Source organism: Polyodon spathula, chromosome 13 (assembly GCF_017654505.1).
Source record: "Polyodon spathula isolate WHYD16114869_AA chromosome 13, ASM1765450v1, whole genome shotgun sequence".
Classification (NCBI taxonomy): domain Eukaryota; kingdom Metazoa; phylum Chordata; class Actinopteri; order Acipenseriformes; family Polyodontidae; genus Polyodon; species Polyodon spathula.
In genome coordinates this window covers 11,500,271-11,527,330 of record NC_054546.1, presented here as the reverse complement: position 1 = coordinate 11,527,330, position 27,060 = coordinate 11,500,271, and the positions used below count along the sequence as shown (strand labels likewise).

At 36.1% G+C, this 27,060-nt stretch overlaps 2 protein-coding genes and 1 pseudogene across 4 annotated transcripts in view; 2 read left to right on the top strand and 1 right to left on the bottom strand.

Annotated features, from left to right (window-relative positions):
* Positions 1-849: 849 nt before the first annotated feature.
* On the bottom strand, positions 850-4,283 carry LOC121326257 (anaphase-promoting complex subunit 16-like). 2 transcript variants are annotated; one of them, XM_041269490.1, is made up of 4 exons: positions 4,178-4,283; positions 3,607-3,772; positions 2,127-2,201; positions 850-1,669 (listed from the first exon to the last, which is right to left on the bottom strand). In XM_041269490.1, exons 2-4 carry the CDS (start codon positions 3,746-3,748, stop codon positions 1,560-1,562), a joined length of 327 nt encoding a protein of 108 aa, XP_041125424.1. In that variant the 5' UTR covers positions 3,749-3,772; positions 4,178-4,283; the 3' UTR covers positions 850-1,559. The 2 variants fall into 2 exon arrangements, with proteins under 2 accessions (XP_041125424.1, XP_041125425.1); XM_041269491.1 differs by having other exon boundaries at positions 3,607-3,785; positions 4,178-4,258.
* A 610-nt stretch (positions 4,284-4,893) lies between these two features.
* LOC121325886 lies at positions 4,894-13,489 on the top strand (annotated as a pseudogene).
* A 12,464-nt stretch (positions 13,490-25,953) lies between these two features.
* LOC121325830 (testican-2-like) overlaps positions 25,954-27,060 on the top strand; it is a 42,778-nt gene continuing 41,671 nt past the window's right edge. For both annotated transcript variants that reach the window (XM_041268917.1, XM_041268916.1), the window contains exon 1: positions 25,954-26,279. In XM_041268917.1, coding sequence (XP_041124851.1) covers positions 26,088-26,279 — 192 coding nt within the window. In that variant the 5' untranslated portion in view covers positions 25,954-26,087. The remainder of the gene's footprint in view (positions 26,280-27,060) is intronic.

The window sequence follows — 27,060 nt, the reverse complement described above, 5'->3', positions numbered from 1 at the left end:
TGTTTTGTTTAACTGAAATCCTTGGGAGAGGACTATCTCTCTCTCATGTTTCTCCAAACTGAGAATTGCTTTCAGTATAAACTCAATTATGCACTATCTAAGCAACAATAGGCCAGACTGTATCATGTTATCTTTAAAGTTTTTCATCAATAAAACAATTAATCATTATATCCGAAAACAAAACAAACAAACAAAACAAACTTTCTAGCTGGGGAAAAGTGTTTTGCAATAAACCTTGGGAATGTGGTGGAAGATTGATGTTCACTTACTAACACTTCATTAATGATTTCCTAAGTAAATTGAAAGTAGACCAGTTTTCAATCAGGTGGCTGTAACACTGAAGTAGTTCCAGTATCAGTTTGCTTGGAGTAATGCAAGTCTGGTTAATAAAGTCTCACGAAATCACGTGAATGTTATTACAATATTGATATGAACCACACAACAGTAAATGCTATCTTTTTTCACTGTTCTCCATGTAATTTGACATCCATCTTCCCTCAAAGAACTCACTCACCATTTTACATTCAAACTTGTTTCCTAACATTCACAAGGCATATGTGGATATATGTTGATATAGTGGGGTTTGACAGTTTAAATAATGAGAAGAGTTTTGTGGTTGTTTTTACCAGTTTTCACTAAAACCAAACAAACCTTGCACGTGTATCGATGCTGTTAATGACTAAGTGACTGCAATCATTAAAAGACTACTGAGGGAAAAAGAGGGTAAAAAACATCTTATTAGTTATCAGATGTGTGAGGCAAAATTACCTCCATAAACCTGTATGTACTGCTTGTAAGAAGAAAATATATTTTCACTGAAAAGAAATGTACAAACTTGATATGAAGTAATATTGTTAAAAACTATTTAATATCAGAGCACTTGTAAAATAAGTTAACTTTTTGAACATGAGCCCTCAGCTGTTTGATATACACTGTGTAATGTACAGACTGTATACAAAGAGATACAAATTATAAAATAAAAACTATTCCCACATTTCAATTCAGTTTCTAGACACAAATACATGGCTTCACAAACGTACACTGTCCATAGAACCACACTGTTTGTTTTGCACATGGTCAGGTTTAAACAAAAGGTCTTGTTTTCCATTTAGAGAAGATCCAATTTTAGATGGAGCCTACTTATTTAAAAAAAATAATGCTTAGAGACATGATCCTATTCAGCTGGGTGTTCTGATTTCAGACATGCCCTTAAAATGAGCAATTCTGTTAAAGTGTTAATAAAAAATAAAAAGATACAAATACAAAAAATAGCCGTTTTTTTCAGATGGGGGGGATTTTCAATTATTGGACAGATGTATGGGCAATTCCTTTAAACAGGGTATATATTAATTGTATTTCGTTTTCAACTGAATACATCAGCTTGACATTTGTAAAAAGGGATTTCCCGCCATATATAGGGTGTGCATTAACTTTTCCATGAAAAGATAGGGGACAAAAAAACAAGTGTGGGTAAGAATTGTGTAGCTATTGTGAAATATGTCACAGTTTACAAGTAAATGTGGCATTTGTTTTTTTCAGGTGTCCTACTGCCTTTACATTTATGAAGGTGTAAAACCTAACAACTGTTCGATTGGTTTGTATCTCCACTCATCAGCTTCTAGCTCTTCCACCAAGCCTGCAAGTTTCTCCATTCGAGACACCTGTTGATCTGCGGAGACAAGGATGCACTGGGTTACCTTATGTACACATTTCTCTGCAGGTAAACTATGTGATGACTGTTCTGTTATAAACAAAGGAAAATATGCATCTCTCTTTCTCCCAACATAAGTACTCTAGAAATACTCCCTTACATCAGCCAATGCAATAACAGCACCCATTGCCAAGTAAATGAAAATGCAGACAGCCTTAAAACAGACACCCTTGCACAGGGTCTGGGACAATATTTTTATAATGGAACAATTCCATGTCCAGATTTGGTTCTGTGCTGTTTATCTACTGAAGGGCAGGAGGGCTTCTGATTGATACTAAACTAACAAGAGACTGTCAAGTTTCAGTTCTGGAACATTTCTAAAATAGTTCTCTAATGTGAGATCTATTTATGGACCTTAGAATGTAGATAATGTATCTAGTGTAGATAATAATCATAAACATGATCTTGTACTTACCATGCTTCACCTGTTTAAGAGTTGACGCAACCTGGAAGCTGAACACGGATTCACACAAAAACCTATCAGAGCCATCTACAAACACACACACAAAAAAAAAAATAATAATCAAAAGTTGTTTCCACTGAAGAATTGTATCCACTCATGCAGGAACTCAATGGTGGACTTTAATCTTAGCAAGGATTGTAGTTTCATAGTTTCTTGTATGTAAAAAAAGGCATAAAGCACAGCATTTGCTAGAACCACTAGAATGATTGCAAACATTTTTAAATGTGTAGTATAAGGACAGTACAAATAAAATCCTTGATCCTGTATCCTTTTTGCCTTGCAATTAATTTTTCCATGACCTCTAGATCCTTTTTACCCACAATAACCTGTTAATTAGTGTGCAGGAAGTAATTAAGAAATCAGCCGATGCAGATGGGACGAGATCTCAATACGTTTTAAGTAGTTGAGTAGACTTGTTACTGTTTGTTACTATTTGATTGTTGACTGTTTCACTGATATCTGTGTTTTATTGTGTTGCTGCTGCCTTTCTTGGCTGGGTCGCAATTGTAAAAGAGATTTTAATCTCAACGTGCTTACCTAGTAAAATAAAGGTTTTAAAAAAATACAGCATTGTTCTTGTACCGCCTTTATCTATACTGTAGTGATCTGGACTGGTTGCAAAAATGAGGTGAGCATTGGCTTATTTTCAATTGGCAGACAAGTGGCCCTAATGAATTGTGATTAGAAGAACGGCTGGCTCAGAGAGAGGGGAGAATGGGAACCGGGGGACTCTGCTTATCTGCTGAAATAAATGCAGAACCAAAAGCAAAGACAGGCTAGGCATCAGTCACAGAGAGCTAGAAACTTCTATAATGACAGCTCTTGTGTGTTTAGGCTTTGGGTGGGTCTCTGGTTTTCCTTTCTTATCCTGCGTTTTTAAATAGGTGGAAGGCTAGTATTAAAAGCTATGCATTGTCAGCCCCAAGCGTTGTATAATTATGGGATGTACAGATTCTGTAACTAATGGAGTCTGATGCCTCAGGAACTAAAATCAGTAAAATAATATTCTGGAGTGTTATTTTAAAATTGTATATAAATATGCTACTCCTTGGGTCCTACTTTGAAGCAAAGACAAAAGCGGAGGCATTTTTGGTAAACAGTACAGTATATAAACGACCAAGAAACAACTTAGCAGTAGGAAAGAACTATTATATTACTGATGCAGTTCTAAATAGTTTCTTGCTAGCTTTACACTGTTAAAAGCATACTTGCTTCAAAACTGGCCCCAATTAGCTTTAATATCATTGTCACTCTTCTTCCAATCGTTGTGTAGATTCTAGTCTCTAAACTTGCAAAACTTAAAAGTGGTCTGCAGCTGTTTAGAGGACCCCGCAATATATTAGCCAGCTTGTAGAATTCCTTCAACACATTTAAAAAAAAAAAAGTGTGTTAAAGTACGTTTGAGTAGGAGTTTATTGCATGAGTGACCTACCTTCCATCATTTCTCCAGCCCCTTTGGGGTAGGTATAGAGTACTTTGCGGGGTGGAACGAGCTCTGAAGCACTAAACCCTGATCCAGTGACTGTGCTGCTATTGACTCCACCAGCTGAAGAAGACGAAGAGGAAGCAGCCATCTTCTTGTCCTAAACCTGCAATAGCTAAAGTAACACACTAAAATCATGTGTTTCTGTCAACATCACTATGCCACAATGCGAGCTAATACTACACATAATCGTCTAGGAAGGATGCTGTAGCCCACTAAAACACAACTAAAGGCTTGTCCCTTTTATTAAAAGCAAATCGTATAAAAACTTAAATAACCCGCCAATGCAGTATCTGAAGAAACATGAACGCATATTATTGTGCATTTTACAACCCATCACTGTACATAAAAAAAACCCAATCGCCTCCATTTATCTGAATTGCTTAAAGCTAAAAAAAACAAAAAACTCATCCATTCATGTCAAACTAAACCAACAGATACATTATTATATTACAACTGTTATGGATATAGCCTACACTTTTGGTTATACAAAAAAAAAAAACACAACTAATGTTCTTACCTCCGAAATTTTCACACAGCGTCGCAACTGCTAGTGACAGTTCGATTTACGGCAAACCTCAGTAAAGATATCTGTAGGGCGCTGCCGGGGCTGCGTGGTGCTGGGATATTTGGTGGTGAGAGAGTTGATGTGTGAGGTTTTTAAAATCCATGAGGCACTAGATAGTGCATTTTACACTTCTTAAAATAGTGGGCTTTGTGCTTTTGCAAACAGATAAGGAGTCATATAACTTCACTATTTACAGTACGCAACCGAATGTTGTTTAGTGATTGTTATATAGACTGGGTGTATTTTGCTGCGGCTTTATGCTCTGTGAAATGTAATAACAAGAAAGTGTTTCATGTTAAATTTCAGTTTTCGTTTGCTGCTTCTGCTACAGAAACGCATAAGTAAACTTATACAGACAGTACTTTCTGAAAACGTGTCTGGCCACCGTTTACTATGAACAAAAACGGCAATGTCAGGGAATTAAAAAAAAAAAAAAAAAAAAATCAATGGTGAAAATGCGTTGTCAGTTTTATGTACTGTTTATTTTGGTCATAAATAAAACAGTGTTTAACTTGAACGGCTATTTGTTTTGTAGTTAATTCACTGGGGTAAAGTAAGCCCTACCCAACTTATTATTTACTCCTGGGATATTTTTCTATTTTAAAGTGTTATATATTGTAAAGTAATACTGTAAATAAAGGCACACACAGGGGCCACAAACGGCCCCTATGGCAGTTGTTTTGCCTCTTCCTGCGTTCAGAGCAATGTAATGGCTTTTATTACCTTTTGAAAAACGAACGAATATCTGAACGAATATTTAAATTATGATATTATATATATATATATATATATATACCTATATATATATATATATATATATATATATATATATATATATATATATTATTAACCCATATTGTTGAGCTTTGTTAAACCTGTTCTTTGTTAATGACATTCAAACTGCTGAAATACATCATTGTACTTTCACCGCTAGCCCAAAATGTTTGGGTCAGCCCTGAGACACAGTGGAAGTGGAACAAACTGTGACACACTGGAAGTGGGCTATCGCTGTGGTATACATGTACCCAGTGTTCCTACACGTAAGCTCATATGTAGACTTTTTTAGTTCTGTATGGCAGTTGCCACAATAGAGATAGGGATAAGGCTTCCATTTAGAGGCTCGGTTGAGATGGATTAGGATAATGCCTGTAATAAAGAGTGGAATGACTAAAACCGCTAAACAGTTAGAGGTTTACTTCCATTTTACTGGCACAGAAAATAAGGGGGAGTTAAAATGATCCAATCACCAGATACATGTGCTTGGATATCTAATTACACTTTTTCCAAAGATGACTCAAATTTTATATGGGCGTCTACAGGCATGTTTGAACTAGTTAAGAAAGTTTACTCAAAGCTTACTGGATTTGCACTCTATTATGAGGAAACCTGCACGCATTACACTTAGTGTTAGATCTGGGGCTCCACCCTGCTTTCCCCTTCAATCTTCTACTATTTCCTATTTAAGTCTGAATCTTACACAGCTCGCTGTCTAGCGTTTTCAGTTTATTTTCTCCCATTCCTCCCCTCCTTCTCATGTTCCCATTGCATCAAGGTCTCCTCTGGGGGGTAAGTGAGGTTCACTTCTCTGACCTCTATGGCCGCCGCCACCCGCGCATCCGCCGAAGGGGGGAGGGGGCGGGGTTTCTCACTGCGTGAGTCAGAAGGGACCCCTGGCCACACACTGTATCCTTTAACAGCTCCTGCTCTTTGTCTTACTCAAATTGAGACTGGGCTCTATTTCCAGCTCCCTATTCTATAATTCCTTTTCCAGGTTCTTCAGCGCAAAAGCCTATTCCTCCTACACGACTGCTGCTCCGCCGAGCCAATCTATCTTATGTGTTTTCTGGTTCCTGAGGCTGCTGAACAGCCTGCCTTCAAGACCGCTCTCTGTCCTCTGGCCAAGAAGGCTCTCACCGGTCAGGAACCTCTTTCCTATCCTATCTCCTGAGGCCACTCCTCAAACTACCTGTCCAAGTAACAACCTTTCACTCCAGCTCCAGTTTTCGCCCCGTGAAATATGAGATTTGATCATACTGTTATCTGTTGGTAGTTTAATATGTTGGCAGGTAAACAACAAACACAAGTAAATTACAACAATGGGCCCTAGTCACAAAGCTTTGACACATGAGTTATAAAAAATGTCTGTTTTTTTGTAGACAAAATACAGATTGATATTCAGTACAGTTTTATGGATTTATTTTACTTCTTTAAGAACAACCACTGTTTAGATGAATTAAAATAATCAGTCCTAAACTTTGAATACATACAAAGCTTGTGAGTAATTATTGTTTAGTTAGTCCAGTAAAAGGTATCACATCTCCTCTTTGTCTATAATACAAACCACATAACTTTTAACTTTACCTGTCTTGAAAAGTTGCCAGTTTGTCATTACAAAAATGTGGCTCTATGTGGTAATACGTGACATTTGCATTCAGTGGAAAAAGTCTATTAACTATTGTACAGAATACATTTTGTTTTAGTGCTGAACTTAAAGTTATTGTGTATAACATTATTAATAGCAGCTTGGAAATATTTTAAAAGAGACTGCCTAGAAAAAAAAAAAAAAACATAATCTAAATAAATCCTATTTTATTCGATATATCAGGGAAGAAAGGCGACACCAGAAAAAGACTGGAGACTGAAACACAGACTTCTATCAACATCCTGAAACAAGGAGCATCGGGAGATAGATATCCTGGTTTGAAGAGCACAGCTACATATTAACATTAATGCTACCAGTCTTTTTTTATTAGTATGAGGAAGGATTTTTAGTTTATATTGATTTTTCTGTACTATTTAATACTACATATGCTTACATCTTTTGTCTGTGGATTGCGCCTAAATTAACATGCATAAGACAACCTTTCTTAATAGTTTAGCACTTTGTAGATACATTTCTGTCATACAAGTCTATTTCCTCCCGCGCCACCACGAAGTTATGTAATGTGTATAGGAAAAATGTCATGATTGTTTATTAAAGGTATTGCAATGTGTGCTCAAAATAAAGAGGGATTAAAAATAAATACATACAGTTGTGGAATACTAATGCACGATTCTGTACTGTATGTAGTATGTACCACATCAGGTATTTTGTTTAAGCCCTAGAACACTAAAACAATATGCACTGTATTCCAATGGCTGATACCAAGTCTTAGCTATCTACATTTTCTCTTGCTATCTGTTATCAGTCATCATCGGTCAGCAGCGAGCCTCAGTGATCTCTGCCTCCACCTGCATTGAGGTCCTGACGGAAAGTTTCCGCAGGAAGCAGATCTTTACTCACTTCCTGTTCTTTGCTCTAAACCAGCCAGAGATCCAGTTTAAAGAGGAGATGCTGAAAAACTGTTCCCATGTACATGATATGTTTTACTTATTATTTATTAACCACATAGTTATCCAGTAAGTCACATTTCTGATTGAAATCTGTTACACAAAGGAGACCTTGTCAATCATAGTAATACATAGCACATCATCATTCAAAGAAAACATTTACAGTACAAAATCTGAAAAACAAAAGCATGAGTTAGTTCAGGAGTAACTAATTCTACACTTTTATTCACCTAAAGTCAACAAATTACACAGTTTTACATCTTCAGTTGACAATTGGTGATCATTTGTGATCTTAAAGTGTCATGATACAAAACAACCATTTTTTTTTTTTGAGGATCTGTAAATGATATCCTCCTAATTCTTAATACTGAATGGAAAAGCATGATTTTAAGGTGAAATGTTGTAGAACGAAAGTAAAACCATTTTTTTTGGAAAGGCGAACAATAAAGTTTGTTTGGGAGGTTGTGATAGAGAAGTGCTGCACCTTCTCTTAGTGTCCATTCAGTGCACTTAAGATGTTTTGTTTCATTCCCCCCTCAAAAAACTTTATTTATGGTATAAGGGTAAATATTTTTTAATGAGTCTGTGTTTTTAAAGGATGATGGTGTAGACAGCAGCATTTTCCAGAATCCAGCTAAACTCCATCTGACTATTAGTACTCTGTCCCTACTGAATGTAAAGGAAGTAACAAAAGCATGTGAATTGCTTCAGCAGTGCAAGGAGGACTTTTTCAAGTGAGTAGCAGTCATTTTGTTTGGCGGTGGTGGGGTTGGCAAAGGGATTGTGCTCTGTTAGCTGTGTTAATTTCACTGCAGCAGTTAGTGCCTTATACTTTCTGATACACCTACAATTGTTGTGTATAATTACAAAAGGTCTGACTTGCGTAAGCAGGTGTAACTGATTTATTTATTTGTCTTTTCTGTGGTTACACACAAAGCATACAATGGTAGGGTATACCGTTTTGTTGTCTATTGTTTGTAGTTGTATTTTACATACTCTACAAAGTAGTTCTGTTGAATACCCCTACCCCATCTACAAATACAAATGTACACACTTGCATGCATGCACACACCTTGCACATATTTGCAGAGATCTATTTGTTATCATTCAACTATATCTTTCATCACTCTATCTGACGGATGTGTGCTTTCTAAATATTAAAACACTAAACCTGTTTTGTAAATATTTAGGCTTAAAATGATTAACTCTCATCTATGCCCTGCCATTAGTCCTCTCTAACGCAAAACCAATGCAACTTTACATAAGGCTTTCCATTCCATCAAAAGCATTGGTTATGGAGATGGAGAAGGTGAACATGAAGGTGAAGGCTGTTGCTAACATGCATATTTATTTATTTTCAGGGACATTACTGGAAGTAACCCTCTTCCACTGGAGATAGTGGGCATTGAGTACATGAATGATGACCCTGCTATTGTAGATGTGCTGTATGCCAAAGTGCACCCAGAGGATGGATCTGACAAGTTGGGTTTCTGCAGCTATGGCCAAAAGTTTTGCATCACCAAGCATTTTAGGATTGAGACATCATCATCATCATCAAAAAATAACAAACCTATATGGACATAATTTAGATCTTTTATTTAACATGTTTTAATCAAATAAACTACAAAACGATACCACAAAAGTCTTTTTATTAAGTATGTGGAAAACTACAAAGTGTTATGTAATTCAACATTCAGCAGGTTTCATTTGACTTTATGAAGCAAAATTTGTTAATTCTATAGGGTGATGCAAAACTTTTGGCCATTGCTGTACATACTCCTAACTTAGTTTCCAAAATGTTTTATTCTACTTTGCATGTCCCTAAATTTTGGTATCCACTTTCCCAAATTTGATTGAACCATTTCTCTGAGAGATAGGGCATGTCACTAAATCTTATTTCTTCTTTCAGCTGAGGACAAGAGAGATTCAGGGAGGCAAGGTCTAAAGGACCGGGAATCATTCAATGCTCGAAATCTAATGAAGGTCAGCTGAGCAATTACATCTGTTGTGGAAATTTGAAATAGTTTCCCATCTGTTTCTGGCTATGTCCCATCTGTACACCAAGGATCTGTTATTTTCCTAGGCAATATTACACCTACAGTGGTGCATAAATAGCCATATGAATTATGGAACATCAACTTTCTGTGTATCTAAATTGATATGTTGCTGAATAAAACATGCCTCTTTAATGTGACTAATGTAAAATAAATTCAGTTTCTGCCCTTGTCAGACACAGAGTAATTTTATATATATATATAATATATATATATATATATATATATATATATATATATTGCGTTTGTTCACTTGAAGTATCATTCAGAAATTGGATCTGAATGTCCACAGGGGTCTCCAAAAGTTGTTTCAACAGATACCTTCTAGCTGGTTTATGTGGAGTAGTCATGAGGAGTCATCAAATTTTGACTTTGGGTATTGAAGGAAGAATACTTCTACTTGTTGCTATTCGTGGCTTTTACAAGCAACTCAAGGATACAGAAACGTAGGGAAGAGATGCAATCTATATTAAAAAAAATGCTTGTTAACTACAATTTCTTTATATGACTGAAACTCTAGAATTTCCGTTGTAAGCTTGGATATACCTAGATGAGTCCGGTGTCTGATAATTAGTCATGCACCTGAAATGTTTGGTTCACCCGTAAGGCTAGACAAATTTAATATGTAAATGCATTTTATTGTATTGGTGTTTTTATACCAGATAGAGATTTAAATTAACAGCTGGATGCTTCTTTTTGAGGAAATGCGCTTCTTCCACCAGATGTCACTGGAGAGAATCTCTTAAAATTATTTAGAATAAAAAAAACAAAAAACTGAGAGCAGGAATAACATGGTAAATCAGCTCTGCCATTTGACTTCGATGCATGGCGCACAAACGAGGATAATTACCTGAAGGGATTGGCTTTCTCTAATAATAAGTCTAATAATCACTTGGTGCTTTGAGACTTCCAGCAAAATACAACTGAAAAATAAAAAAAAGAGGTTGATTTTAAATTGAAATGGTTTATTAGACAGATAGCCTTGTCCTCTGTTGTGCCTCATTATGTCTGTATATAGCGCTAAAAAGTTAACTTATTGAAAAGTAATAAAAATGCAGTCTTTTTCAGACGTTCTCAGGCCAACCAAATTCACTCTCAGCCATGAAATGTAGACTATTTTGTTATAAAGCTTTTATCTTTTATTATTACAAAAAAAATGCTGAATATGAAGAGAAGTTACAATTCTAATAATAAGTGCATTTTATGATATGGGTTGTATTCTACCAATTGTATACTAGTGCCTTGGTACATTATAAAACAAATATTCTCTCAGGATAAATAATTTCTGTTTTTGGTTGTGTCCTAGTGCAAGGTAAGATATTATTTTGTCATTCATTACTTTAAATACCCATAAAACAAGAGGTACCTTAAAACAAGTTCCATATGAAATGAATATATACCCACATTCATTACACACAGTTTATTGATCACAGAGCCAATCTCAGGCCCATTAAAAAGTGATAATGGACTTTGAATTATACAGTGAGTCTCAAAGAGGTCAATTCTCACAAGCCTGGGAATTGGTTTTTTGATCTACTGAAAGTAAGAAGGTTCTTCCTGGGGTCCGGTTGGGTTTCTCATTACCGCCATGCTCTGATACCAAAAGCTGAGGGACGATAGTCACAGGAACTGTCATAAATAAATAAATAGACATACATAATAATCAAAAACGTAAGCCTACTTTTATGATCTGATATTCTTCACTTTTCCTAAATCCATATGAATAAAATACATACTGCTTATTCTTCACATGTTTGCCCTCGGCCTGTATAAAGAACTACTGCCCTTGTCTTTTTGATACAGCATTTGGCATTTATTCCTGAAGTGACATTTTACCAAACTTATTTAAGGATAGCATAATTGTTAATAGTCAGTTTGCGTTAATGTTGCTCTTTATTGTCATTTTTCCTTATCCTATACATTTTAGAGACTTGTTAGCTGGCCCATTTCAGTTTTTTTATTTTTATTTTTTATTTTATTGTTTACCCATTAATCCTTTGGTTTCCAATGTTTATGAAAAATTAAAATAAAAAATAAAAAGAATTCTCCAGGACAACATGTTCTATTATAAGACAAAAATGTAATTGTCTCAGAAGATAATGCAATGTGTCTATTGGAGGACTGTTGTTCTGATTACTTTTTCTTGGATATTATATCTATTCCAACAGGCATAGCATATTACATGCTGTAAACAGCTAGGTAGCATATGTATTGTAAATAAATAAACTATTTTTAACCTATTTTAAAGAACTGTCAAGTTTTAACCTGTTTTCACAATTCCATATTCTAGTCAGTCATTCTCCACTCATGTGAAGAGCTTAATTAATTATATGAAATGTTAAAAGTGCATTCTATTTATCAAAACAAAGCTACAATATGTTATACAGGACAGACAGTAGTAAAAAAAAAGTAGCTACAAAGCTACTATCAATGTGATCCAAAGCCTGCAGAGTGATTCCGAATGCACAGAACCCCAGCCCTCTGCTGGCACTCTCAGTAGGCTCACACTGGGATTGGTAACTGGTGTTGAGGCTCTTGTTGTCAGTTATTTCTCCGGCAGTGGTTCTTAACCTGGGGTGTATGCACCCCCTGGGGGTGTGAGATGCCCTTTCTGAGGGTGCGAGACATGCCAGATTTTTTTAGAAGGTAAATCATCGAAAACACAAATTAAGCAGTGGCATGTAAGTCTCTTCTGCCATTGTGGATACAGCAGCTCAAGTTCAAGTGTCAGCTGTAAAAGTGGCAAGGTATGACACCAGCTACTAGCTTTGTATCATCTGCCAAACAGAGACAGATGAGGTCCTCATGGAGAAACCAGGTGCCCATGAAAAATTACTGAACTTCATCAGAGAGCGTGCTCACCATGGCGATAAAGACTATCCTGAGATAAGGAGATGCCTTGGTGATGTCACTTGCCAGGATCTTGAATCAAGATCAGCCACATGGCACAGAAAGTGCTATCAAGGTACTGTCCATCCAGAAATGTGCAGTAGAGCCAAAGAACTATATGAAAAGTGAATGGCTTCCAAGGGCACCAGACGACAATAATCTTCTAGTCACTCCTGAGAAGATGCTGGAGAAGGCACATGCAAATGAGAAGCACATAGTGGTGGCCTGGGGGTCTCAGTGCAGAGCAACTCACAGGGATATGAGCCACCTTCAAAGTCTTCAACAAGAAGCAGATACAAAGCTACTGCTGCATGCCGCTGATGCAACAGCCTATGGGGCTTCCAGCATTAGCATTCACTCACCAGATAATGACATTTTGTGCTGTCGCCTTGCCAGGATTCCTTGCCATCAATGGTGCCAACAATACCGGCAGTTTTGCCACAAAGGGAAAACTTGCTTTCTGGAAGAGTTTCCAAGATGCCAGTGATGACAGCATAGCTGCACTTGCAAACCTGGGCACAACCTCAGTGCCTACTGATGACACCTTTGCTGTTATCGAGCAGTTCATTTGTAAGGTGTACCTACCTCAAACTCAGATCTCAAAGGTGGAGAAGTTGAGGTGGTGGCTGTTCACAAAGAAGCAGGCACAATCAGAAAGGCTACCACCTACACAAAATGCACTACATCAAGCAATTCTACAAGCTCACTACTAGGCCATTATCTGGAATAATGACTCCACGGCAAACTCTGAGATACCATCACCACAAGAATATGGCTGGAAATTAGAAGGGGAAAAGTGGGTTCCAGTCATGACCACCACCAAAGTCTGTACTCCACTTGAAGTGTGGCTGCACCAAAACGAGATGCCAGCTGCACTGACATCTGTGGCTGTTCCGACATTGGGGAGGAGTGTGACAACATGGAACAAGCAAACCCAGTGCATGAGGAGGAGGAGGAGGAGGAGGGAGAAGATGATGACATGTTCCTGTGAACTATCTGGTGTACTTGCAAATGTGGACATTGCTTGTGTGGTAGCAGTAGACTCCTAAATATTAACCCCGCAGTAAATGTACATTTCCCTATAACACTGTAACATCTATCAACAAAGACTTAGGTGTAGATCGGTCTATAAATGTCACAATTTAAAGCAGTCAATGCACAAAGTTTATATGAGTGATAGCAGCATTTAGAATAATTTCTTGCAAGACTGTTCCACACTGTTAACATATTTGAAAAGTCGTAAGAACTTGATCATTGTTTTACATGAAAGTGACAATTTTGTTTTACATAAACTTGTATTATGAAGGCACAGCCAATGTCTGTGATCACTCTGATTGCTGTATTTTCACTTTGCATATATATTGACATATTTAAGGTATAAATGGTGCTCTTTATCTTACAACTGTGTTTATCTCTTAGACCAAATCAGCTTCAGACCAATATTTTGGATTTATTTCTCAATAATTCACAGCCGGCGTCAGAGCAAATTCCCAGACTGCCAACAAGTTTTTTTATTGTTATTTCGGGTCCCCTTAAGCCATCCAAAGAGGTTAATGATTAAATATTGTGGCATTTAAATTGTGCTCTTTCTTAAACACATTGAAATGTAGTATATATAGAATTTATATTTAACTTGCTAAATTGTGAAAAAAGGGGGAATACAGTATTATTAATATGCATTGGTGTTCTGCCACTGAGGCAAACGTAAGTGTCTAGTTCTTATTGACTCTGAACATTTTAATATACTGCAAGGATAATGCAGGGTATAAAACAATTAAACCAAAGAAAATGTAACACAGTGTGTGTAAAAGCTATTGAATAGTTCACAACAGCAATTCAGTAAGCTTTCAATCATTACTGCAGATGTGCTTCACAGTAATGGCATTTTACTGGCTTACTCCTTGAGCCAGCAGCAGCAGATAAAACTGAAAAGGCACAGCTGAAACCCATGTCCCTGGGGTGCAGGCTCCTCACTCTTCTTAATACAGCTATTTCAATGTTAATTGTAAAAGGTCAGTGTGTAGTTGCTGTCTTCCATTCATTAGTATCATCTTCTGTATTAAAAGGAAACAGTATTTACATTAGGTTTCAAAAAATAACATAAACTGTAAAGCACAAAAGGAACTCCTTTGTCTATGACCTCATTCACACTTACGATTTAAGGTGGCCCAAAGCCACTTTTTCTGATATGTGAATGCTCCAAAAAAGAAAAGGAATCCCAAGGCCAGTGTTATGCGAAATAGAGTTCCCTGGCAGTATTTGACAACTAAGGTGTCAAATACAGTCTCCAAAAGAATTGTGTCCCATTGAAAATTACATTACAACTAAAGTCACGTTGTACAATTTGTTGTATAACTTTATTGAGCGGATGTTTAAATTGGTTATCATTTATTCTCTTGCAAGATCGGACAACACTTCACTAATAGCATGGTCAAACGTATTTTTAGATTTCATCAATCATCAGTAGTTTTTATTTAACTTAAACATATCTTAAATTAAAATACAAAAACTTTTTGTGCCGAATGTGACCTAGGTGAACTTTACGATCAAACTAATGCTATGTAATGAGATTGATATTATATTTTGAGAAATGATCATGCTTATGACAGGTTTTGTTGTCTTTCAGTGATTTGTAGAGACTTTAGAGCTCTGTAAACATAACTACCAAAACATACTTACATATTTTAGGGCAGACAAAAAGTTATATTAATATATCCATATGTTTTGTGACTGATGATTACTGGGATAATCTTTCAATCTTACATTTCAAAACTGCTGCATTAATTAGACTACACGCACACACTTTCCTACTTGGGGGATGAACCCAATCACGCTGTGTTTTCCCACTACTACTGACCTTCCAAAATGAACTTGTCTGCATATCTCCTTAAACTGTCTAGTAGCATAACCATTTGGATATCTTCCCTCCAATAAATAAACAAACACATCTTCCATAGAAATGTGTTCTTTTATTGACTTTTCCAGCATTTGCAATTCCCAGGCAAAACCATGAAACAAAACCGTTTTTTGCAGTTAATCAAGGTATTCAACATAAACTAGGCATGCGCACAGGAATTCGCATGCGCACTGAGGTGCACTGGCTACAAATGGGACTCTCTTCTGCCGGAGACCCTATTTAGTGTTATTCCAGCCTAGATTTAGGCTGCCGTTTCGATGTGCCCCAGGGCCAGCCTTTCCATATGTGTGAAAAAGTATGGAGTCTTAGGCCACTTTTTCATACCACATTACCAATTAGATTTTTTATGATAACACAGAAAAACGCAGTTTTTTTTTTTTACGTTTGGGGTGGGGCAAAAAACATGCAAGCTTTTTTTTTGTTTGTGTGATAATAACCAAATCAATACATGTACCATATATAAACATTAACACAGGCAACTTTGCTTTAAATTTAAGTAAATATACCTGTCTAATAAAACTGCTTCCGGTATTGAAGTTCAGTGTTGAATTAGACAAGTCAGTATCCAGAGCTGTTCAAATTGATGTCGAAATCAATAACAATCACCCCTAAACTTCGGATCAACAGATTTGGCAAGGATGAGTTTCACGCCGATGGTAATGTGTTGTTTTGTACTTCGTGCAGCAAGGCTGTAGATTACACTACCTCCATGTTCTTGGAATAATAAGGGTGGAGGCAAGCTCTGACTGGCACCCTGTTGCCCAGAACAATATTAGTAGTCAATCGATGAGGTTTTTTTTGTTATTGTTTTTGTTTAATATATACCATAAAATTGCTACTGTACTGCATTGAAAAAAATACATGAATAAGAAACATTTGCTACCAATCAAGGATTGCATATCCTGGTAGCTCTTCCATTCTGAGTGCAGGCTATCATTCCATTTGAAAAAAAAAGGCAATTCGCCACATTTTTAGGCCTGTTTTTCATTCACATATTTGAACGCGCAAAGGCGTCTTAAACCACAAATGTGGCTGTTCAGATTTGTGAATTACTGTGTGAGCCACAGGGTTCCTCTTTATGGAGTCACTGTTAACTAATCAGCTTTTGAGTTTTCAGACAGTGGACATACAGAAATCACTGTATATATGCTTTGTAGTAAACAAGAAAGAGATCGACTAACAGGTTGTGAAAAAAGATATGTTTGAACAACTAAAGACTTCAGAAGTGCTGGTCTTTATATACAGTAGAATCAATTACATGCCAACCTGTGTTGAAGCATTTTAATTCTTTTGCTGTTCTGTGGGCCAATTACATAAAGTGCCATCTCAGTACAGGCACTGTACTCTGTAATGGCTTCCAGAGGAAAACAGTTTAGCCTCCATTAACTGAGAGATGGTACAAATATTTTATTAAGACTAGATAAAACTCTAAGTTTGTCCTCTCCTAATTCCAGATTTCCAGTATAACTACAGTCTTTTAAGGTATATTCACTCAGCAGTAATGCAATATCCCTTTATTTTTTTCTCTTACTGTTACAGGAATGTCATTATCAGTCTGCCCTATTTTATTACTACAATAGGTATATCAAAAATGGTTCAGTAGTTAGTTGATAAATACATTTGATTTACTGTTGATATGCATACTGTCCATGGTTACAAAATAGTCCATCTTAATTAACCATTTTGCATAAAGTTGCCTGCCAGGTACGGTCATTTCCCTACAATACTGCACAACCCCCCCCCACCCCCTTATTTGTTAAGCTTCTTGTCTGAGCTAGTAAACATTTTGAAATAACAATGGCAAATATTTGTTTAATTAGCTCTTTGCCTCCTGTGATGAACCACACTGACATTAGCCTTAGAGGTTATGATGTACTCAAATGTCCCTTTAAATTAAATTGTTTAAAATTTTTTAATTTTGTTTAAATTCTTTAAATTGTTATTTATAATTCACCTTTATGTTCTGTTTGTGGAAATGTTGTAGGGCTCATTCATTGCCTTCAATAGGCTAGAGAAAAAAGAAAAAGGAATACAGCCACTTTGAATAAATCCTCATAAATGAGTATACAGTACTAAGCAGTATAGCTTATGTGTTTCATTTATATGCAATAAAGAAAATAATTAAAGGACAACAGTATTCAGAACCGTCACTCTTTAAATCAATTCAGTAGAGCCCACAGTATTCATTTTAGTTTGTGATGAACTCACCACGACTTTAGAAAGATATTTATGTATAACAACATGCCACAACACAGCAGTGCATTCAAATCAAACATCAATCTTATTAACATACTGTTGTTTTTTCAACTTGCGCATTATAAAAATAAAAAAATTCAAGATTTATGGAATCAGCAAATTAACTGGAAACTGCAGTGTTGTAATCGAATGCCATTTCTGTTGCCAGCATGAGTCTTTGCTGTAGTGGCAGCTTGGTTTCATTTAGCATAATTGCTGATACTAGCAATGGAGCCGGTTAGTTTCCTTCCACGAGACCTGCATACACTGAGGAGCATCCTCTAGGTTTAAGTCAAATTAAAAACCTTTTTGTTTAATATTTGAATAACTACAGTCGTGCTGTATGTAAACAAGCATCCATTTGTTTCAGTACTGCAAAAATCGACATAAAAATTATTTAACAATGAATTGACTGGATGCATGCAAACTTGATACATTAGAAATAGAACATATGTTTCTGTAACACTGTCAATAGGGTTATTGACTGTAGGGTCAACATGGGCAGTCAGGATAATGCTGATTCAATGTGATTTTATTAACTTCTCATTATCATTCCTCAATGATCACCACCTCAAATTCATTGTGGGTGGAAATCAACTGAGAAAGCCATTGAGTTTCATTATTGAAACTGTTCCTTGCAAAACATCTGTGGATTATAGTAGAGGGAGGAATAGGGAGCCTTTCTAAAGCTTGTCTTTATGTGGATTCATCATTTTCTAAAATACAGAAGATGCGGGAAGAAAATTTAATTAGAAGTTATTCTTCCATCTATCTGTTAGTTGGTTATCTTTTGGATACCAAAATACATGATTCTGTATTACGCACTGCGTGTTAAATAAGTTGTTTTTTATACAAGTCCATGCCCTATCAGTATGAAATTGTTGAAGAAAAGTTAATTTATTCTAGCTAGATAAATTCTGGAAAGTCAAATGGAACTCAATAATTCAGACCTCACATCTATTCAAATATAATAATTGAAGGCTTTCACATAGGTGAAATGGTTTATTTAAAATACTTGAACTTTAAAAATCTCCCAGCTGCGAAAGAGCTACAAGCTCCCAACGATATAAAACTTCATAAAATGCCCTGCCAAAAATCATTGTGCTGTTAATTACTTTTAAAGGTCAGGATGTGTTCTGCCTTTTAACTTTTCATTCTTTAGAGATTAACCATTCATCATGCATTGCATCCTTGTATTTAAGCATAACAAAAAAAAAAATACTAGTACTTTACTGCAGTGGGGAGTGATACGGATCCAATTTAGATGGGGAAAAATATCATCAGGATAACCCTTTATTGACGCAATGTAGGAAGGTTCCCCAAAGCTGTACAATGCTTTAATAACCTGCAGCTATTGTTTACACAGGCCCCTAGGATAATAAAATCAAATATTCATTCTTAACAACCACAGTCACTCTAGTCATTTTCTACAAAAGTTTAGCTTGCTTTGAAAGTCATTCTGTAAAATACAATTTGCAGTACGATGCAATAGGCTTGTTTACTATTAATATAGATTTTCTTTTCCCTCACTTGAAGTGGAATTAAATCCTGTGGCAACAAATAATATATAGAATGTAAAACAAGTTATTATCTCCATCTTTCTCTCTCCCTCTTGTTTTCTCTATAGTACATGTGTACTGTTAAGTATGCAACTGAAACTGCACTTGTAAAATTGAAAATGCTGCTTGTGAATGAACAATTGCCTCTCATGCACTAGGGATACTGAAGCTGTGAGAACCTGTTTTTGGAATTTCAGCTGTACCACAGACAAACTGATTATCATCTACTGACCACTCATGTGACAGGAAGGTGGTCTTTATGTAGCTGGCAAATTAACATGGGAACAATTGTACACATATTAAACATAAGCAAGACCCCACTGAAAGCAATATACCTAGAAGTGTAGAGGTTAAACAAATGTAGGGCCCCAAACCAGTTTAATTGTCTACTCGCTGCATCCTACATACTGAGGGGGACTGAAATCAATGGGCAACCTCCATTCCACCCATAACTATTAAGACACTCAAAAGTGCTCAATTAAGAAATACTGAAAGAAGTCTCGACTCTCTGCTGTTAAACCAGCCGACTATTTTCACGCACAAAACTGAAGAAACAAATATTGCCCAAAACAGAATCCTGGAGAAGAGGTCCAGTCTGGCAAGTCTCCACAAGAGAGCAAAGGCCAATGCTCTCTTTGGGCCCAAAGCTTATCAGTCACCCTTTCTTAAGCCATTAAATACACCTGTTAGCTAAAAATGAGTTTTTACTGTATATGGAAATGAATTGAATTGATATGTAAATGTTTCAGAGAAGTACACCTCATAAAACTCACACACATTTGTCAGCTATAATAATGATAGAAATATACCACCGAGACTGTGTTCCAAGTCTTCCAGAATGTGTTTCATTTTTCAAAACATGAGCCATCAACTTCTTTATCCCCTTTGATACTGAGCTCAGTAAACAGTCACTGACAGCCTCAAATAGCCTACCGGTTTAATCATTTGAACCATACAATGTAAGAATAGTACTTTCCTCTCATTTAATTGTGTAGCGTGAATAAAAGTCTAAAGGCCATTTCTTTTCTGCTATTATATGCTTGCTGACAATGTGCAGTTGCCATTCAAAATGTAATGCACCCAGGATGGCTAAAAATACAATTACCTTAATAGCAGACAGCTTTTTACATTTCGAAAAAGTATTGTAACTAACAGTATTATAACTAGACAGAGTGCATCTACAACCTTTTAATGGTGTTTCCAGTGCCAATAGCTTCCAACAGAGGGCGTTGCTACATTAACAAAAAAAAAAAAAGAAAAGAAAAACTACCAAAAGAAATTCATTAGAAACTGCTTCTTACATAAATGAATTATTCAGGCACTCACCTCTAATCATGCTGCCATGTTCATCAGGCCAAAACAATGATTCATTTTATCTGTTCCTTTGTAAATGGAGAATGGATTACTGTTTGCATTAGCAACATATGTATACAGTACAGCCAGTAGACAATAAAAATACGATGTTACCGATTATTTATTAAAAAATAATTACTTCCACAAATCAGTCTTTTGCAAAGTATGCCAGACAGGGATTGACAGTATTTAGGTGGCATAGCAAGATGTTTTAAAATGATGGTTGACAAATTACAGTTCCTGCTATTAATATAGATTTATTAATATTTGCAGTTTTTCATTTAAACTATCAATATTTTCTTATTGAAAAATACCCAGTTTCACATTATATTTTAAAAGACATAATCTAACCATTACGTGTTCAAACCCTCACGTACATTCTGGCTCTAAACTTATTCTCCAAGTATCTCTGTAAAAGACAATCATGTATAATTTTATCCTAAAACAGCACAGCTCCTTCTGTGCACTATACAAAGTCCTGTCCCATTTGAACCTTTATTTGATCCTAGCAGACATGCATCTGCTTCATCCTGTAGCTGTAGGTTATGCATGATCTATTCAAGCTCTGTATTATTATTATTATTATTATTATTATTATTATTATTATTATTATTATTATTATTATTATTATTATTATTATTATTATTATAATTATAATACACTTTGTAAATGAATGAAACTAATGAATAATTGTTGCAGCTTGTATTACTTCAGGCTTATAACAGTCTCTTCACACATTTAACATTACAATCATGCTGGGCATTATGTTAATGAAAGTAAGGTTTCTTTATCCACCTAGCTTAGTATTTTTAGTAAGTCATTAAAGTCAGAGTAAATGGGAACCCTGCTTCCAAGCAAACTTGATTATAATGCATGCTGAACATTCCTGAGCTTCTAAAAGGCATTTACATACTGAATTTGCTTCGTCTTACAGATAAACCAAGCCTTTCAGGAAATGTACTGAAATAGTATATCATATCTTCAGCTTAGCATGCAATTATCCCTACAATCCTGTCACTCACAGTCATTTGACATTAATGACTTTGAGTATATATTAATCTGTTGGAGTCTGTCTCTACCACTGATTGGGAACCATTTTTCTTCCACAAGTAAGAGCAGGCCTGGCACACTTTTAATAAGGCTTTCCAATTTCAGCTTCTGTCATACTGTGTCTTAATCAAGGCATTTCATTTAAAATCCAGAAAATAGAATTGGTACCAAAGCAATCATCCTGGACTCAGCAGTTCACTGTGAAACCCTCTGTAGGTCAGAAGATTGTATGCACTGGTGTAAATGGTAAAAGTCATTTGAGGTATCCTTGTGTAAGTCAATAGTAGGGTCTTGAAGTCAGTGCAAGCAGGCAGTACAAATAGCCAGAACAGCTGTTATATTTTCAGACAGTTAAGTTCTGGTTACCATCCTTTAAGACATTATGATTGTTGATCAGAGCAGGTCTCTTTAAGCCCCAAAAGCTTAGGTGAGGCCCCTTTTAAGAACATAATAACATAAGAAAGTTTACAAACGAGAGGAAGCCTTTCGACCCATCTTGCTCGTTTGGTTGTTAGTAGCTTATTGATCCCAGAATCTCATCAAGCAGCTTCCAGAAATGCCAGCCATGTTTATTGCTAGTAAATGTCCATCTTCTTGTGTAATAAAGAAATAAGTTATTGATTAAATTATATACATAAAGTATGTATTCAAAGTTTGAAATGAGTGACTCTAATTTGCATGCTAAAATTGTGCTATTGTAAGTAATACGTAATTGCTCACAATTGCAAAATGTGTTATGCATCTCATCAAATATGTGAGTGCATTTTAGATTAATTGGCCTCCTTAATACAAAACACATTATTACAACTCCACTGTATAACCAAACAGAAATGTATTAAACTACTGATTCAATTTGATATGCATACTAATGAAAAAGGTTCCCCACTAACTCCTTCCATTCTGTTGATTTTAGACCAACTACAGAGCAAGAATACAGGTAGACCAGTACCGCCCCCAGGTGGAGAATTGCTGAATGGAAATGAGGTAAGTAGGAGGAACTAATGGGAAGGCCAATAAACCATTAAGTCATACTTAAGTGCAGTAGGGTAATGTTCAGACTTGATGACATTTTGTATGCATGTACATGTTGTGCACTGTTCATTAATAAGCTGCTAGAAGGAAGCCAACATTTTAAGATGAAAAGACTGAGCAATCCAAACTTCATACACACATATAGTCTGGATATTGCCAGTTATAGCAGTTTTGAAAGAGGGACTCCTGTCTGTGTTTACCATCCAGTAGCTGTCACCTCAAACTACTCTGTTCGTGCAGGGATGGCTCAGTCAACCCCAGTGGTAAGAGTGGCAAGAGAAGATCCTAATGTGTGCAAGTCAACAAATCCAATAAAACACTTCTGGTATATCTTCCAAGCCTGCGATACAAAAGCTGCTCAGCTTGAGACTGCAGTGATAGCGGCACATTGAATCAGACTTTTACAAAACCCATTCCTTAAATAATTCAAGAATTCAAGCTTGGTGGAGAGAACCCTTTAATTCACAGGACGCCACAAAAAAAGTAAAGATTATAAAATAGATTTCTATAACACTTTCTTTGTTAATGGCACAATAAATGATTCATATTTTACAGATTATATGATATATTTATTTAATATACTTATTTTAGAAAGCACCAACAAAAGTAAAAAAAGATGCCATCAGTTAATACACAAGTTCAATTAAACACACCCCCCACTAAACAAATCTGGTGCTGTTTGTCTTTGAAAATGATAGGGACAATGCAGTAAGTCCCAACAGTATATTAGCACTGAAGCATACACAGCCTCTCTTCTGAATAAAGCAGATAAAGTTAAGCTCCTTTTTAAACATTATTTATAAGTGAATGAGAATTGTGTTCATTAAAGCTGTGCACTGCTGCATTATCTAAGAGACTAATTTAGATTTTTTTATATTATTATTTTGAAGCTCAGGGGGTCCGCATAATTTACAGACCTTGTCCCAAAATAAATGTTGTCTTATGCAACATTTTGCGTTGTTTTAAATAAACCTACTCCAACGAGATCAGTGGTCTATCTAAAAACCAAATTATCAATTAAAAAATTAAACAAAAGCAAAAGACAAAAGCAGCCATACCTGGAAGTGAATCTGTCTAATGCCTTAACAGCAGAATTAAAGACCCTAGTGCCACTTGACAGTTGCCATCTGAAAAAGATGAGAATAGCTCTGCCAATCAGAAGACAGTGATGTCAAGCTTAATCTTAGCAACCAGGAATAAATAAGTAAATGAAGAGGGGTATTGTGAATTTAAATGTCACAAATCCCAGCCTAAGAGTAGGGAGTGGCTTGAGTTAATAGCCTAAATCTTCCTGGAAAGCATTTGAATCAAATACAAAAGACAACGGCGTTCCAGCCTAATGTGCAATAGAAATCCTCTTTCAGCTCACAAATAACATGCACCAGTGTGTTAGACACCTTTAATTGTGATGGGAATTTAATATGTCTTTCCTGGTAGAATAAGAGTATTGATGTTGAATATAATAACATGAGAAATTTGGGGAAAGATAAGAAGCCATTCAGCACCATGAATACTCCACATATGCTCTGGGAAGGAGTCAGAAAAACAAAAGGTTAACATTAAACTCTCCCCACATCTGCAACAATTGATGTGACATTTATTGCTTAATTATTTGGCTTATTCCAGCATCAGCCTTGTTTATAGCTGAAAATAATAAAAACATGTAGATGGAACAGAGAACTCACAAGTTAATAAACAGCAATAAATGACTGAGAATGACAGTAGTAATTAATGTAGTGTAAAATATGTTTATTTTAAAATTAATACGAAATGCTAATGCCGCACAGCAACAAGGCTAAGTCTGGCCTTTTATTCTGAGCTTGCTGGAAGACAGCTTTAGACCAGTTACAATTCGTCCTGTCTTTTCCCTCTTTTACTCTTTATCTTGGACTGCATCTGAACACCCACATAACAGACAAGAAAGGAAACCATTGAAGCAGATACAGCTCCTGAAAAGGAAAGAAAGGAATCGAAGTGAAATACATTGATCTGCATGCGGCAAGGCTCCTACAGAGACGTGGTAGAAGTACGTTAGAGGACGAAAAATGTCAGGTTGAACGAATTGATTACAGAAAGGCAGAGTGCCCTAGACCTTTGAGGTCCAGTAGAAATGATTGCCAGTAACCACAGTGGATTGGATCTGTGACCAGTCAAGCCCACCTCTTAGTTGTCACAGTCACACAACCTGGCAATGGTCACATTTAACATTCCTTTGCAAATTAAGAGAGGATAACATCCAAAGGGGAAGCCAATACATATAAAGGCCTTTGTAAGATCTGCAGCTGATCTCAAAGGTTCCCTGAGGTGCTACTTGTACCTAAAGACCAGCCTTTCATTTCACACCACTATTAAAGCCTATTGACATTGAATAGATATGTTGGAATGTAGCAGGTATATATGTATGGTTTGTTTTTAGTAAAAGTAGCCTATAAGCTGTGTGTAAAGAACGTACTCATACTTAAGGCCAAATATTTAAACGCCTTGCGTGTGTCCCAAGGGCAGTTGTAGAGATTTTTTTTTTTTTTAGTGTGATTCAAAACAGATGCTGCGTTGGACAAAATGGGTCTGCGAGTTGTTCTCTAGCATGTGCTTTTCCTTCAAATTTGGGGGAAGTGTCATGAATAAAACCGTAATTTAATGTCCCTGGCAAGTGAACTGTCTCTGTTTAGTGCACGCGAGAACTTCCAGAATGGATAAGACTGTTGAGAATTGTAAGAAAACGCATTTGAGAGCAAAACATTTCATGCTATTTTTAACTTTCATAGCTGAATATGTGCTGGGGCGATGCCTCATCAAGCCCAAATAATGCGTCATCATTTTGCAAAAGGTTGCAATGGTTATATACCAGGAGAGAGTTGCGGTTGATTTCCTGTGTTCAATCATGTTAATTTATTAATTTCCCACAGCGGTGCGATATTGCAGTTTCGCCGCAACTCTTCTCCACTCCCTTGCAATTTTACATTCAAAACATTCGCAACGCAGCAGAGTTGCGAGAAAGAGAAAATTCGCAAGACCTTTGAATATTTGCCCCTTAGTCCCTATAATAACATCTACAGGTGTGTTGCAGTGCCGTGTGTTTCATATTATGGTTCTGATTTTGCACTGCTGTGTGTAACAGTTGCTTATAAATTGAAAGACTTAGCTCCATGATCAATACGTTTTTTTATTTAATATTGTACAGTAGCGATGTTTCACTTTCTGATAGCCCGCAAGTGCGTTTTGGCGCAGTCTCAGCTTCTCTCTCTCTCTCTCTCTCTCTCTCTCTCTCTCTCTCTCTCTCTCTCTCTCTCTCTCTCTCTCTCTCTCACTCCTCAGCTGTGCGTCTCGGTGAGGAGAATCTCATAATCAGGTCACATTTCAGTGTAGGTCTACCATCCATCTCTCACCGCGAGCAACGGAAATCGGTGTGGAAGAAATAGCGCATCCTCAAGCATCAGAACAGAATGGTGGTCAGGATGAGAGATCTGGGGTGCTTCCTGGTCCCACTGCTAGTGCTAGCTGGGTCCTCGCTGCAAGTGGACGTGAAAAGTGGGAAAGAAACAGAAAATGCAGGGAATGTCATGGAGGATGAGCAATGGCTGTCCACCATTTCCCAGTACAGCCGCAAGATCAATCACTGGAACCGCTTCAGAGACGTGAGTCCGCAATGCAAATTATTACAGCGCTGAGCCATGATTCAGTGAGCGTGAGAGGATAGCTGTGTAAGAGTTATATATCTGAAACATAATAAATGAATAAGTAAACACTATAATACTGTGTATTACATTTTAGGGATAAGTAGGCTCCTAGGCATTTTATTGGAATGCAGGTGTATATTAAAGGTACAAAATACAATTAGAAATCATGACGCATTTAGAAAGTTTATAATATGTTTGTTCTATACTTATTAACAAAACTCAATAAATGACTAGATATATAATGTAAAACTTAGGTAGCCTATATAAACCATAGGTTGTAAATACGGAATGAAATAACAGCACTGATATTAAAATAATAAGTTATATTTACAAATTAGCATCTATAATCAATATGTAACTGTAATTTGTATTACATTCTTAAAAGTCCTAATGCATTCAATGTGAGCACGTATGTTTTATAAATGGCATTAACATGAATGTACCAGGGAGCTTTGGTGAGTCGTTCTGTGGGTAAAATATTAATTCGTTATTATTATTATTATTATTATTATATTATTATTATTATTATTATATTATTATTATTATTATTATTATTGTTCTCGATGAAATCATTTCAAACTACAGTTATGTTAAATTTTCTAATGGCCGATTTTGTCTATTAAATTGCTTAATTAAAAAAACTCTTAGTAATAAGAATTATTATTATAAATAATAAATAATAATAATAATAATAATAATAATAATAATAATAGAAAACACACTCAATGAAAATGTCAAA